Below are 16787 nucleotides of genomic sequence, written 5' to 3'. Positions count from 1 at the left end.
AAAGAATACATAAAGTGGGGGGCTTCATCCCCCACACCCCCCTACTTAAATATACCACCTCCAAGATTGCACTACAGTGCTGAAAATGGCAAAGTAATGGAAGCGGCCAAGCAAATTATTTCCCTGTGAAAGAATTTGCTTAAAAGCCACTTCGTTATTTTGCCTTTTCGTTGTTTTAAGTTCGACCAAGACGCATTCAATAGAATGCATCTTTGGTCATCTATTAGGAACCCTACCAAAGCCACTATTGCAAAAACTCACCTATTATCCACCCTACAGTATGCCTCCCCAATCCTGACTAATCTTCACCACAGCGAACAAAACAAAATGGAATCTTGCTATAACAAGATTGCCAAGTTTGCTACAGGTGCCTCTAATAGATCCAATCACTGTCTTTTCCTCAAACAACTCAACTGGCTTGAGTTGCCGCAACTACTTCTTACTAATCAACTCTCCACAGGCCACAAACTGTACTACCTCTTTGACAAAACTCCAGCACTACAAGATCTAATACAGCCCTACACTACCATCCAAGCCTTAAGATCAACAGACCGAAATCTCATAAATGTCATCAAACATAAAAATGAAGCTGGTAAAACTCCCTTTGCCTGTACAATAGCACACATCTGGAACTCACTCCCAAATCACATAACTTTTACAAGCTCTGCTTCGCAATTTAAGAAACTTCTCAAAACCCACTATTCTAACAATTGGCTGTACCCATGTGACTCCCCAGACTAATCCATTACATTGCAGTGTTGCAAGGATTCTGCCAAAGATCACCTATAAGTCTCTAACCTCTGAATACTTATTCTTACCTAACAATGTTTTATTCTGATGGTATTGATTTATATGTTTATGAAGAAATGTAAAATATGTTCTTATATGACTATTTGTATGTCTTAAGAGTATGTTTATGTAATTTATAAAATGTATTTGTAGCATTATTTTAAGTGGAGCTTTTCTCCCCGGACCTCTGCTGAAAATGGACCAGGGTCCAGTCAGACTTTCCCGGTCATCAAATGTAAAATAAATAAATAAAATAAATTCAATTCCATCCTGTCCTATTGAAGAATTTGTTAATATATTTTAGAATTTCATTTAATTCTTTCATAGTTATTTTTTTCTCTAAATACTCATTATCTTCTTTATTTAATTTTCCTCCTTTATAAATTTGTTCTATTTTATCTCCACTTTTAATAAATAATTTTAGTGCATATTCTTTAATTATTTCATATATATTCCCTCTTGCTGTCTTAATAGCTTACCTTCCTTATTCTATAATTCTCTTATTATTTTTCCTTCTTTTATTATTTTATTCAAATATGGTGTTACCTCTTCTTTTTTCTTTGTAAACAATATTTTTGTTTATATAACAAATTGTTAATTTTAATTTAATTCATTTTATATCTTTCTCTTTTTTTTCATAAAATGAGTTTTTCCTGTCTAATAAATCTCTAAATATTTCTTGATTTAATATGTTATATTTCTCCTTTTCTTTTTTTCTTTTCTTTTCTTCCGTATACATTCTAAAAACACTTTTTTGTTTTTATCTTTAATATTAAGCCACCAACCAGTCCAATTCTTATAAAACACTCTCATATTTATTTTATTTTTCCATAATTCCATAAGTTCTTTTTTCTTTTCTAAATCTCATTCCTTTTCATTAATTCTCTTTATTGCTTTTTCTATTCTTATATATCCTTAATTTTCCTGTATTTTATCCCATATAGCAACATGATCCAAAAAGCCAGCATACTTAATTCCTTTTTTAACTTTTAAACTATCAGAAATTAAAAAAATAATCAATTTCTGTTCTAATTTCATTCCTTGTGTAAGTCCAGTGATTATTCTCCCATACACATAACTTTCTACTTTTCATAATTTCTTTAATTATTTTAACATTACAATTGGTCTTATTTTTTCTTAAGTTACAGTTAAAATCATCCACCACTATAATGTCCATATTTACACAAACATATTCAAGAATATTTTTAAACATCATTTCTCTCTCTGCTTTTGTTACATATGCATATAAAGTTGTAAGTCTATACACATATTTTCCATCTCATGTCTATTTTCATAATGCTTCCTATTTCCACTGCGGTTACATCTAATATTTTAATGCTTTCTTGACATAATATACATATTCCCAAAGAGGTTTCTTTCACCATGTTCCAAACTACCAGACCAATCCAAAGTGTTTCAGTTTGTATTCTTTCTTCCTTTGTTAATAATTTGATAACTTCTAAAACAATAATATGTGTAGCTAATGCAGTACACCGTTGTAATATAACTATTCTCCTCTTGCGATTTTTCATACTGTTTACATTTAAAGTTAATATTTTTAGTTTTTAAGAACAGTTAATAAAATGTTATCCCTTTCCTTTCTTATTTTCTCTAAGCATTATATTTTTGAATTTTCTTTTCCTTTCTTTAACTCTTTTCCTTATCAAATTCTTTTTTATTTTTTACTGTACACAAGTTAGCTTCTTCCTCACTTGACTCCTCTGTTCTTTTTCCTTGTTACTTTCATTAACTTTATGTACAACCTCTTTATCAGTCATGTTTTCTTCTACATTTTCTTGTAAAACACATTCTTTTATCTCTTTTTCCTGTATAACTTTTTTCTTTTTTCTTGCACATTCATTTTACATTCTAGCCATGAATGGCCAGTATTACCACATTTTTTGTACTTTAAATCACATTTTTTTGTGTTATGCCCTGTTTTTACCACATAAATAACATATTATTTCCACAAAAATAACAAGTCTTTGGTTGGCCCCTGTATTTCACAAAATCATTATTACCATGAATATTAATAATATTAGGTACATGCATAACATTATAATTTTTAATTTTCAGTATTACTCCACATTCCCATCCCCAAGTCCATAGTCCTCTCTCTCATCATATATTTTTGTAGTGTCCTTTACTTCTTTACCTATAGTTAACAAATGTTTTTTTAGTTCTTTTTCCATTCTAAACTTGATTATTATTCTTTTTTGTTTGTATGTAAAAAGCTTGTACCACATATTTTGACCACAGATAAATATTTTTCTTTTGTTCATATGTACTCCAAACATTTTCCATGGCCTGCCCTGTCTCAAATATCAAGTCACAAAAAGCCTGTTTATTAATTAAGATAAATGCTCTTACCTCTTTTGCTTTTACACCCAGAGATGCTATGACAGAGTCCCAAACCTCATTACTGTCCAAATGTTCTTTTTTATTACTCACATGTACTGTAAACTTCTTTTTTGTTTCTTTTATTTATTCTTTCTTCTTTATTCCTTTTCCAACAGTTTGTGTACAAGAGTTTTTCTCTGAAACTTTTTCTAGCACAGTCCCTTCTTCTCCTTTTTCTTCTTCTATTTTTTCCATGATGTTGCACCATGAAATTGCTACTCCATTTTCTGGCTCACTATGGTTTAACATTTCTACCAAATAATCATCCTGAACCCCCCCCCCCACACACACAAATGGAAGGCTGTAATTATGCATTTTTCAGAGGTAACTGTCTCTCCTTCAAACAATCGTCTCTGAAAGTTTTTCTTTGATTCCATCTCTGTTTCAGCTATGATCTACTTTTCCTTCACAGTCTCCTTTTCCTCCACTATCACCATTACTTCTGCACCAACATCATCAGAAAAAAACTTCTGGTAGTGCTGCTACCATTTCAACTGCATTTTCAACAACTTTAATTTCAGTTTCAGCAAAAGCTGAATCAGCCATGTTTTCTCCCTGTTCCTCCAAGCCACCTCCATGCCTAGAATGGGAACAGGAAGTCCATTGTGTTACACCCAAACTCTTCCACCTACTAACAAGAGTAGGGCAAATTCTCTAATGCCCTGGACAAATTTCCCCTCATGGTTTAAATACCACCTTGGGTCTATACTAAAAAGAATCTACTAGCCTGTTGAGGCTAACCCAGCCAACAGTGGATATATATAAAGACAGACAGATAGACAGATAGACAGATAGATAGATACAGACTAATAAATGTGATGGGAGCCTCCACATAAGAGATCCATCAGGAAAAAACACAGAACTAAAAAGGAGGAAGGAAAACATTATAATGAAAGATTTCATTGCTTGAGAGTAGAATTAGGGAACACTAAGCAAGCTAAGATGTCTGCCTGTTTCTGTGGTTCAGACAGTACTGAAGCGAAACCTTAGACTCATGCAAACAATAGCACAGGAAAGGAAAGTGGTAGTCAGCCTTTGTCTTTAAACAGATTACCTGTATTGAAATTTGCCAGAAAAGGTGCACAAGGATTCTATAAATTTGAAAGGAGTCTTAAGATAAACAACACTATCAGTAACATTTCCTTTGATGCTACCTGCCCATTGCATGGGTAGGACAATGGTGCACATCACCAGTGTCTTCAATATTTGCTTGAATATCAGATGGAGCACATACAGGGGACAACTCATAGCGATGCAAGTGTATAGTGGCATGAAGGTCTGCATCTTTCTAGTTAGGGAATCAAGATACTGATTAAAAAATCTAAGTGCTTCATTGGTAAACATGTTAAATTAGCTAATGTGGGAGTCCAGGAAAGCAGGTAAGTCCTCAGCTCTTATCTAAAATTATTGGAGAAGTAGATGAGATGTATACCATTAAAGATAACTTTATAAGAAATAGAAAGAAAGAAAAAAGGAAAGAAAAACACAGCTAACAGTATCATTCAAAAGGTAAAAGGAACAAGATAAATGAAAAACAAATAGCAACGAGAACTGATGTCCATGTGTTAAAGAAAAAGCTATTTGAAGTTTTGATTTTGATGGAAGAACTGGAAGAACAGTGTATTCATTTTGTGTCAAAGTATATAAAGAACCATGACTGGGGAGTAAAATACCAGCATTTGTAATCTATATGAGTGTGTCCATGAAAGAAGAAAGAATGATAATTTTAGATCAAATCTAAAATCATCAAAAAACAAAAGTTAAAACATTTTTTTGCAGGATGGCAAGCCCCCTGCATCCACATACTAACTCCAAGCTTGCACAACAGTGTGGTAATGGCAAATCCCCTTACCCCACTGCACACAATCAAAAACAAAATGCTGCTGAGAAAAAAAAAACATTGAAAACAATGTTTGCTTATATGAGTGTTCACCATTATTCACAGCCTGAAAAAGTGTTTGCTCATGTGAGCATTCACTGTTTTGACCATATATTATGTGGCATGTCAGATGGTGCGTCTTGAAGTAAGCTGTATCAGACAGGAACACATTTTGGCTTCCTGCTATTAAACACAGATGAAAAAAATTATCTTAGATATGGAAGTGGTTTGTTATTTGGGAACAAATAATCACCAGACAGAATGCTCCAAAATGAACTTAATGAACTTAACTGCATACTCATGCAAAAGAAAACTGTAGATTCTGAATTTTAGAAAAATAGACATAATACATCTGGAAAGTTCATGACCATGCCACAGGAATGTTCAAACAAATATAAATAAAGTGTGGATAAGCACTGGGGATATGTAAAAACTGCCATCACAGACATAACAAATGAAGTGAAATTAGAAGTTACAGAAAAGCACAGAACATTTAAGAAATGTAAAGAAATGTGAGAGGTGAATACAGAAAAGCAATATGGATGGAAAGAGCACAAAAAAATTGTCAGCCAAGCAAGGACCTAAACAGAAGAAAAGGTAGCCAATAAAAGTCAAGAAGTGACATGAAAATGTTTATAACCATAAAGGAATAAAGATAAAAGGAGGGATAGTGACACTTAGACAAACGACGGTAGACTGGCAGAAGAGACTGCTGAAAAAACAAAGCTACCAAATTAATACTTTTGGTATGTTGACATGTTTACATCAATCATGAATAAATTATGGGATTGTATAATTTCTACAATCACTCAAGACCTTTCTGTTTCATGCATCTATAACACGTCATAAATATTATTCCACAGTTAACTGTACCAGATTAGGACAGATATTAACAGTGCAGCTATCTGGCCTGTTTTAACTCCGATAGCTACATACTTATTATTGTATGTCGTACAGACAGTATCATTATATCAAAAATATGTATAGGATTGCTGGTAGTTTGTTGCGAATTTCCATTAAAATAATAAAGCATATACATATATATATATATATATATATATATATATATATATATATATTTATATATATATATATATATATAAATATATATATATATATATATATATATATATATCTATGGGTCTATATTAGAACATCGACTTTTTAAAACGTTGAATGTTCTAATATCGACCCCTATTCAGTGAACGCTGACAACATCGAACATGCAGAACAGCAAATTTTTTCCAAGGGAAAAAATTTGCTGTTCCGACACACATACACACAACACAAACACACCAAGCAAACAGCAATCCACACACATACACCTAAACTCCTACATCTAACCCTACACTAAACTGTACACACACCACTAGCTATCCACTTACCTTAACCCAAACCCTAACCCTAAAGTCTGTCACTATCACACACTCACCTCACCCGTGCCCTAACCCTAACTCACCTACCCCGCCCTAACCCTCATGTCCACACAATTGTACACTTACCTGACCCATGCCCTAACCCTAACTCACCTACCCTGTGCCCTAACCCTCATGTCCACACAATCGCACACGTACCTGATCCCGACCCATAACTTTCCACCACAGTGCTGAACAGAGCGAAGCCACAGGAACGGCCAGCTGAATTCCTTCCCTAGGAAGAAATTCGTTGTTCCACAGCTTCGCTATTCTCAGCTTTCGCTGAAACTTCGATGGTCTAATATAGACCCTATATATATATATATATATATATATATATATATATATATATATATATATATATATATATATATATATATATATATATATATACACACACACACACATATATGTATATGTATATATATATATATATATATAGAGAGAGAGAGAGAGAGAGAATGTCTAACAGATTGGATGGTTCCACCAATCAGCAGAGACATGTAACAATGAAATGACCCATGACAAACTAACTGGTAACCAACAGATGCTAGAGAATAAATAAATGAAAGAAAACCACCTCTTTAAGTATTTGAAATATCAAGTCTGAATTTCTAACTTTAAGGCAAACATAGTCTAATGTCACCAGCACTTGTAAGATAATACAAAGCTCCTTTAATTGTGGTGATACACTGATAGAGAATTCAGTTACATTTCTGAACATGATTTCACAAATGGGGGAAATTAGTGGATTTAAAGAATGCAGTGCTTTAGGAAAGCTATATGGTAAAATGTTATGATGAACAGTCTAATAACTTTTCTCTATGCAGAACCAGAGGAAGAAAATGTCTGATATTGGGGATTAGATAGCATGCTGTGGTTGAAGCTGTGCTCAGTGAGCTGAAAGCCCTCTATATGTATCACTTCATACTTGCTTCTTTTTGATAATGTGGGACTACACAACTGCTTCTCAAATTTCCAACACAATATGGGCTTTGTTGTATAACTTGATCTGTAAGTTAAAAAGCCAAAAAAGTGTAGTTGAAATGTTATCAAAGTTGCTTTCTGACTCAGCACTGTTATTCAGGTTAGCAAAGGTTTTCTTTCTAAGAATAATAAGTTAAGCTAGTCTAACATCAGCCCATACAGCATTAATAAAACCCCAATTTATTGGTTTATTGTTAATTTTTTTCACTCCTGCAGTTTAACGTCATTACAAACATTGGGCAGAAGTAGTGCTCTAAACTACTGACACTTTATGAACTCATTCTACAAGACACAATGTCTGTTTTCATTTTTGTATGCTACAGAATATGAATGGTTGCCCATTTTGATATGTATCTGGCATTTCCTCAGCTGGCATATGCACTCCTTTGCTTTTTACTTTTTGCTGCTTTGCTCAGCTATTTCCCTATGTTATTTATCTTGTATCATATTTTCTGTATAATTCAATTACCCCTTCATAATTTGCTACTTGCTTTAAGTACTGTAATAGTAATTTAGTCCTTTTGCTGTGCATAGATTGAATGTTTCAGTGGAGTTTTTTTACCTCAACACTCTAATATTTTACTTTAGTTCACTCCTTATTTACTACACCAAGTCACCCTTCCCAACAGCTCTAATAGGTAATTTTTTGAGTATTTATTCACGTTACTAAAACTCTTAGTTCTCAAGACTAAGACACTTATCACATTGGTGCTGGGTTCTTGTATGAGATGCCTTGTTTTACCAAATGGTTGATCTTCTTTCAGCTTTTCCTTGTTAGGGGTCGCCACAGTGGAACTCTGGTCTGCTAATGATTGGCAGTAGATTTGTACGGTGTCGAGGTGTCAGCCCGACATCCAACCTTCAACGAAGGCACACCCATTCACGCATGTCTTTTGAACACCACTCGACTGCGGGGAGGGCATGCAGACTCCACACAGAAATAGAAATGATCAATATACTTGAGATAATATACCATCTCAGTGCCTGTACTCCGTGTTGTTGGTTTTAGACGCCAGTGAAATAAGTGATCACTAGCACAAGTAACTCCATAAATGTTGCTGTGTGCCACTATAGCACTAAGGGGGATCCTTGAAATACTATGTCTATGAGTTTTACCTTGCAAAAGAGAGAAACGTGATTTCTTTCTTCAACAAAGACTGCTTTACTGAATTCTCAGCATGTACTTATTTCTAAATGAAAGTTTGGCAGTTTGTGTTTACTCTGAAGTCGTCTGGAAGGTACAAAAACTGATTCACTGATCTTTTAAATTTTATTTATTTAACTGCTTTGCAATTGTGTCATAACATGTATTTACCTACCCCTTCCCTTAAACAAAATTATCCAGGAATGACCTGCCTCTCCTGTGGTTCAGTTTATATTATAAAAGTAATACAGGCTACTTTTGCCGCATCTCACCCATACTCTATGTTTTTTCCTGTATGAACAGCATAGCTTTCTTTCTTAACTTGATTCCTATTAACATCTGCCTCAACTGTGATTCAGTTTATATCTTAGGAGCAATGAGTGCTACCTTTGTCATATCTCACACATATTGTATAATATTTTTCCAATATGAACAGCATACCTTCATTCCCCTACCACCCCATATTCCTATGAACAATTTGACATGTCACTTCTGTATTCCTATCTGGTTTAGCCATTTTGAAGGGCTAGAAAACAACAGATGTCACTGTGTGAACAGTTTTATCAGAAAGTCAGCAGAAAAAGACCCCTCTTAGCAACTGCATTATTTGATGGTTCAAGACAGGAAAAGAAAATCAAGTGTCTGCCTTGGATACAGTGCTAAACAATGTGAACCCGATTTGCATTATTCCCTGGCATTTTATTGGGCATACAGAATCAACACAAATAGCGCTTCTTCCTTTGTATTGCACTAAGACATTCTGTCATGACAGTCGGATAATGCTGCGGACCTGTGTACTATTCAAGAATGGACTTTTCTGTAATTAACATCCCAACTTAACTTATAATATAATTGGAAGTAATTCATCATAACAATCATGGCCCCAAATGTCAAAAGTCTTCTCTCAGGCATATCACAAAAAACAAAACAAAAAAAACAAGGGATTTTTTTTTGTAAGTACCCACTGCATATTTAGACAAGCTAGCACTTTTTTTTTTTATTTGGTCCCTTCAGGTGTCATCTTTACCAGCCCAGCCCCCAATACCCAATGTCTATCCCTGGTCTACCAGCTACTCACTGATTCCTCCAGGCTTTCCTGGGGGCTCAGCTTGTCTGGGCTTTCTGCAGTGAGGGGGGTATTCTTTTATGCCCTACCTCCTCCATTTTACCTGGCGCTATGATTGTTGATTTCATCCAAGTGCAACACTCCTTCCCTTAGGAAGCATATCAACAAGTGCCCTACCTTGGATGGGCACACCCATCCCTTCCCTGCTACTCCGTCAGTCACCCAAACTGCTAACTGAACCTGTGTCTGCTGGGCCATACTTAGGGCTTTATCCATCTATGCCACCAGAGTGGCTTACATAAGCACTACCTTAGCACAAACTTGACCAGGATAGCAGATGTTCATATACGCAATTTGAATGCAATGTCACTGGAGCAATTAACACTTCAAATCATATTTTTTTCTGTATTCATGCCTCTTACTGCCTTGCATAATAATATATTTGCTAATGTTTTGCTTTATAGCTTCTGCAGTCTGATAGCAAACTACTGAAATGCTTCTGAAATACCTCTTGTTTCATGACTATGCATTTGGGGAAAATTATTTTAAATTAAACAACTGCATTTAAATATATTCCTTAAGGTCCGTAAAGTCAATACAGCTGTAAAAAATATGCTGACAAAGCAAGAGCTGCCATCTTTCATTTTTACAAAATTATTCTCAGGCTCAGTTCAAAAAGCTTAATCTAATGCTGAGTCATGCCTAAAAACTGACATTTATTTGTAGAATACACTTACCTTTTAATTTAAATCTGTAATAATGCCATAGGATGGATAATAATCTGACTTGCACAACGATAACCATTTGAAAAATATTGAATAAAGACTTCCAAAAATACTCATTTACTATATTGATGCACTGTGAATCTTTGAAAAGAGAATTAACATATGCTAACTGATTTTAGGATTAACGAAGAAGACATTTTTCCACAATGTTGCTTCTTTAGTCACAACAAGTTACATCAGCTAGTGAGCTCTTCAGTACTACACCCTTGTATGTGTTCAGATATTTTGTTTCCTTTAGAATATCTTTAGAGTAGGTTTGCCAGTATTTACAGTAATATGGTGTGCATTTGTTAAAAACATGCATACAAGTATACACACGCACGTGCACAGACACACACACACACACACACACACACACACACACACACACACACGTACATACACACAGCTTCCACACTGTATATACATTGCTGTTTGGTCAGTAGGGATTCCAGATTGTTCTAAACACAGGACATTATTTAAGAAAGGGCATACTGTAAATAATCTAATATTACATCTGGAAGAAAAATATCATTTTAAAACACACACACAAGTAAATGAGCTGTTAAAAAAGAAGCAGTAAATTATGTCTGTCACAAATGAAGGTAAATAGCAATTTTCATAATGGCTATTAATGGGCACATTATATTGCAAAGCAATTTCTTCATGTATTATCCATCTAGAAACTCTTGCTTAATTGTGGTGATTTTTTTAATAGTTATGCTGACACAATGCAAATAATAAGTAATTTTTAGTAGCCATAAGTTGTTGGTTCAAATATCAGAACCAGTGAACTTGAATGACTCATTTGGTGCTGTTTAAGGAGCCATGCTTAGTAAACACAGAACATGTTAATGGTTGGCTACCTGAATCCCTATTGACGCTCGTCTCTTCTTGAGAAACTCTTCTGCCTTCTTCACTAAGACAGCCTTATCACTAGTAAGAACTGAACTGCTCCCAGTGGAAGCATGGCGTTTGGCAGCTGCAGTTTCCAGTGCAAGGTTCATTGCCTTGGTACTGTCCAGGCTATCTGTGGAGTTGTACAACCCCCTGCCATTGTGAGGCCAGGGGGAAACCCTCTGAGTCCTGTTTTCCTGATATGCATCTTGCGTAGATTCTGTGCTGCTCTGTGCTGTCACTGAGATTATTGGCTTTGATGTGGTTCGGGGTGGCACTGGAGGTGGTGTCTTTTTGTAACTGGTTGCATATGTTACAGCTGAAGGGAAAAAAAAAAGAAAATAAAGCAATTGTCATGGATAAAGCAAGACTTTGTTCTTCTTACAAATGATATATGCAGGAGTTTAAAAAATGTTAAATTACAGTGGTTTTTAGAATAAGTCTCATTTCCACATCAGTAGAAATGTAACAGAGTTGATACTTTGCTTCAAAATGATTTAACGGATAGTAATACACAATGCCTTATTCCTCCATAATTCTATAAATTCCATTGATGAGTTCATCTACACTAAACTTGATTTGTTTTTTGGATATTAAGACAATCACATTAGTAATGATAAAGGATCTGAGACTTCTTTAACTCCTTTGGTCCTGTAAATATTTTCTCAGCAGACATTAAAATGAACACACTGTGCACATAATATTAGAGCCTTGGGGCAGCTTTCTTATATTACATTGAGTGAAAACTGGATGAAGTAAGTTCCATCTGGTTAAGTTCAACTCACAATGCTGAATAAATTGATTGCTGTTCTACACAGGAACTCACTGCTGGTGTGGTTTCTATTTGTGCACCAACAGTGATTCCTACGTTTTCATTGAGTTGTAATTTCATTATGTTGGTGTGACCATGCAGCTTGTATACGTAAGTTTGGGGGTAGGGGGGCTTGCCTTTCACACGGGGGGATGCTCACATTTAATATTTTCATTGTGCTGAATTTCCAACCAGTTGTGTTTAGCACACACATTCATTTTTATTATCATTTGTCCTCTTCCCTAATCATAAGTATTGTTCCCCTACAAGATTTAGTCTCTGTGAGAAATCTGACAGGAACACAGAATATTACATCTATGATCCTACCGGGTTTGGAACACTGACCTGCAAAGGCCTTTTGAGGTTGTGCTTGACTAGAAATCCTGCAGTACCAACAACACATCTGTCACTCAGTGGTATTGCTCATCTTCACCACATTGCTATTCATCCCTTCTGTAGTGTAAAATGGCCAAGTTATCTTCTATTTCCTGAAACGGTCATGAGATAGTCAGTCTACTGACAGCCCTTTCTTCAAATGCTGATAGGTCCAAGGAAAAGTGCCAAAGCAACTTTTGGCAACAGCAGAATTTTTTCTTTTTTCCATCATTGTGCACCCTCAGTGGATGAAAAAAAAATTACCTCTGAGGTTCACTGAAAGTTATTTTGAAATTTTTTTTAGTGATTGCACTTTTGGTTGAAGTGAATTCAGCCAAGCAACATGGTTCCAAATGGTCTTAACCATTCATTACTTTTTTTTCCCCCTTGGAGTTAGGATTTTTGAGTTTTGCCACTAGATAAGTGGTAGAGTTTGCCACTTCTGTGGCATCTTCTGGGGGGTCTATATTATATATTCGAAGCTTCGAAATTTCGAACCTCATATGTTCAACAACATATGAGTGAAACCTGAATCTTCGAATATATAATAAAAACATAAAAAAAAAAAAAAAAGAAAAAAGATTTTTCCAGTATAAAATTAAGATCTTGAGAAGAAGCCACCTATGTTCTAGGCATATAAAAATGTAGAAGTACAGAATATTTTACAAACTTTGAAAACTTTGAAACACAGTGTTGCTGGCATGCACTCACTGGGCAGAACTGAAGTGTTCTGAAGAACTAAAAGTTTTAAAATATGAGAAACACTTCACTCTCTCCCACCTTTTGTTTATAATTGTGGCAGAGCTAAGTATCTAACTAACTATCTGACTATCTTTTGCAGCTGGCATTAAGTGTTATTATTCTCTAGTGTGAGACCCAATCTTAACAGTTTTTGGGGTGTGGGTTAACAAAAGCTTGTTATGCACCTTTCTAATACCATAAAGGTGCATAACGAGCTTGTCTTTTTACCATTTTCAGAATAAAATTGTGGTGCTTCAAGCAGTGCAGAGAATTTTATGTGAGGACGCAGTGCCTTACACATACCCTATACAAGGAGCAGCCTTTCCTCAATGTTTTAAACTCATCTAGTTAGTTGATTCACCTTTGAGGCCTTTGTATCATTCATGGCTTATAGCAGTCACCTTCCTAAACTGGTCACTCATTCAGTTTGAACATAGATAAATTCCTCAAAGAAAAACTTAGCTTAAACTCTATCAACAACAAGCAGTCACCCAAAGTGCAGTTAAACTACTGAATGAGTCCCAAATATTGGTTATGTGGAAGAGTGGAAAACCAATGGAATACCTAAAGACAGATGAACAATCATATGGGAGGTAAGAAGTCTGATATGATACAATTTGTCCTCATCAGTACTATTGTTGCACTTTAGAAAATGGCCTTTTTGAAATAAATCACCTTGTTGGCTTTGACAAGAAAATACTGGGCTGTTGATAGCAAATAAAGCACAATGTGAAATAAGCATCAGCAACATCATCAAATAAATCACTGCGCTTCAAGAACACCATCATTTTGAAAAATGTAATTATTGAAACAACATCAGAATGAACTAAAACAATTACAACCTACAATAAATACACTAAACAAGGACTGTTATGGAAATTTCCAAGATGATTCACACTAATTAACAGGCTGATAAGAGCTCTCCCAATCTGAAATTTGAAATGCATAAAAAAGTCAGTACATTTTATTAGTCTGGTTAAAATTCAGTTACTGGCTATTAATTACACAGCCAAGGAAGAAATCTGGAAAAAGACTGGCTATTAATTACACAGCCAAGGAAGAAATCTGGAAAAAGTAAGAGAATATCAACCAGGGGAAAAAAAAAAACTCTGGCTGTGAAGAATCTTGCAGCTGTTAAGCAAAAAGCAGTTTAGTTTCAGCTTTGGTATAGGAGATGTCATCCAGTACTTTAGAGGAAAAATAAATCAAATGCACTCACAGGTATATAAAATAAGTAAAACACTGAAGGAATGCATACATTAAAATAACAAGGACTGGAAAAAAAAATAGAAAAAGCTTCAAATCGCTATTCAAATGAAATGGTATACTGCAAAAATCAGAGGATGAAATGAAAAAATGATGAGTATAAAGGTTTCTCGAGAACATCTGTTTCAAAAAATAGTGCAGTTAGAAGACAGCACACAGAGGAAAAACTAAGATTTTCTACTGTGCCAGAGAAACTGGAAGAAACATACTGCATTCAGTTTATGAAAGTTCAGATGAGCAAATGGACTGGTGTTCTGCAGCAGTATTTGCTAATTGAGACAGCACATTGTGCAATATGCTCCAAATCTGATGAAAAGAAAGCAGTCAAGACCTATTTAACTACTTATGCAATCATATCAGCAGAAAGAGTTGTTTCTGACAAAATTGTGGGAGAAGGGAAAATAATTAAATATTGGTGACAGCAGAGTGTTTTGCAGAAAATGACTATTCACTGTAGACCAGGCTGAAGAGAAGCAAGATTATTCCAGCAAACAGGGAATGTTGAGAGGCAGGTGTGAGATTTGAACCACACAGGATTTGACTAGAAAAATCTTGAATACTTGGGACTTGAACCAGACACTTATATTGGGAGATAGGGAAAAACAGGAAGAAGACCAGCAACATTTTGAAATTAGTGAATAAATCAGAGATTATAAAGAGCATTAGATACAGGAATAGTCATGTGAAACATGGCTTTGCAATAAGAAATGGCTGAGAAAGACTGGAACTTTGTTGACTTTGTTAACTGGTGTGAAAACTGCAAAACATATACTCCAATTTATGTCTTTGATATTTAGAAAGACACTTAAGAGACTAAAGAAGTAACATTAAATTAAACATTTTTTGTTCTTATTAATATCTGTATAAAATTTCAAGATGTAACTTGCATACTATGATGCAAAGCAGTTTTGTATAGTATGCAAACAGGAGGATTTTAAAAGCAATGTGAGGTGAGGCTTACATTTAAAGATATTAAAGCAGGGAAGTACTTTGTCTTAGTTTTAAGGTATCCAGGCTTTACACTGTAACAATGTAAAAAGGCTGGATAGAAGAAAGTTAAAATTAATATAATGTTCTGATCTTGGGATGCTGGGGTGATAATGTCAGATGGGTTCAAATGGAGATGAGAAGAAACAATTGCATAAAAGATCAGCCTGCCAAAGAATAATGTATGCATGTATTCTAAATGTTGAAAATATACATTTAAAAGAACTGTTGTGTACAACAGGTGGCAGTAATAACTTTCTGTCATAATGGCTACTCTATCATTATTGTCGTGGAATTTAACTGGATTTATAAATATAGACAAAGCAAACAGTACTGAATGATATTAAGAAATGTAGCCTGCAAATAGCAAAGTTGCAGGAGACATATTTGAATAGAAATGCTTATAAGAATTTCACAAAGGAAGGAATTCAGGGTTGACATTCGGCAGAATATCAGGAACAAAGAAAGATGGAGTAATAATAATAATTACTACAGGATTTCCAATAATGAGAGAAGAGGGGAAAAAAGACAATACTGGTAGATTTGTGGTAGTAATTGGTTACTGGCAATAGAGGAGGATTGTACTAACATGTATTTATATTTTGTCTAAAACTGCTGTTATGGAGTTTCAGAGAATGTTGCATGAAATAATAATTTTTCATTAGGGAATATTATTTATTTGGGGGAGTGAAACCTGATTTGCAATATGGAGGCTATATCAGGGTGACATAGAAGGGAGATATAACACACATGGGTAGATTTCAGAAGAAATACAGGAGAATGATTTGTATAGAAGATGAGAATTCAGTTGTAGGAACCTAGACAGAATTTTCACATAACAAAACACTGACAATATCTGGGCTAGACTGGGTAGAAATTATATTTTACAGGAAGGTGTGTATTTAATCACAAGCTTTGAAATATATCTAATAACTAAATATATCTGATAACTATGTTAGATTATGCATGAAGAAAAACTAAGATAAAGATGCAGAATAATGAAGGAAAAATGAGACACTGGACAGTGAGTGGAATAAAATGAAAATGGAATTAAAAGCATGGCAGAAATGGCAGAGAAAGGGATATGGGAAAAGTAATAAGAATTATTTTGAGAGGTTGACAAAGGTTAAAGTATTGCAGAATAAGGGGAATGTCACAGATCAAGAAGAGGAGCACCTGCAAAGTGCTAAAGGAAAAATATAGGAACATGTGGATAATATATATGAATTCTGAAAGGGTGCTGCTAAACCATTTCAGGACAGAAAA

General features: G+C 34.7%; 1 protein-coding gene across 1 annotated transcript in view; it reads right to left on the bottom strand.

The window, feature by feature from the left end:
• The window catches only part of DLGAP2 (DLG associated protein 2), a 1650454-nt gene that overhangs the window by 432146 nt on the left and 1201521 nt on the right, over positions 1-16787 (bottom strand). Inside the window, exon 6 of the mRNA XM_044073515.1 lies at positions 11311-11660. Coding sequence (XP_043929450.1) covers positions 11311-11660 — 350 coding nt within the window. The remainder of the gene's footprint in view (positions 1-11310; positions 11661-16787) is intronic.

This window comes from Protopterus annectens, chromosome 1.part1 (assembly GCF_019279795.1).
Source record: "Protopterus annectens isolate FY-2018-M chromosome 1.part1, PAN1.0, whole genome shotgun sequence".
NCBI lineage: Eukaryota > Metazoa > Chordata > Ceratodontiformes > Protopteridae > Protopterus > Protopterus annectens.
Note: the sequence above shows the minus strand (reverse complement) of the source record. Positions and strands in the feature narration are given on the sequence as shown.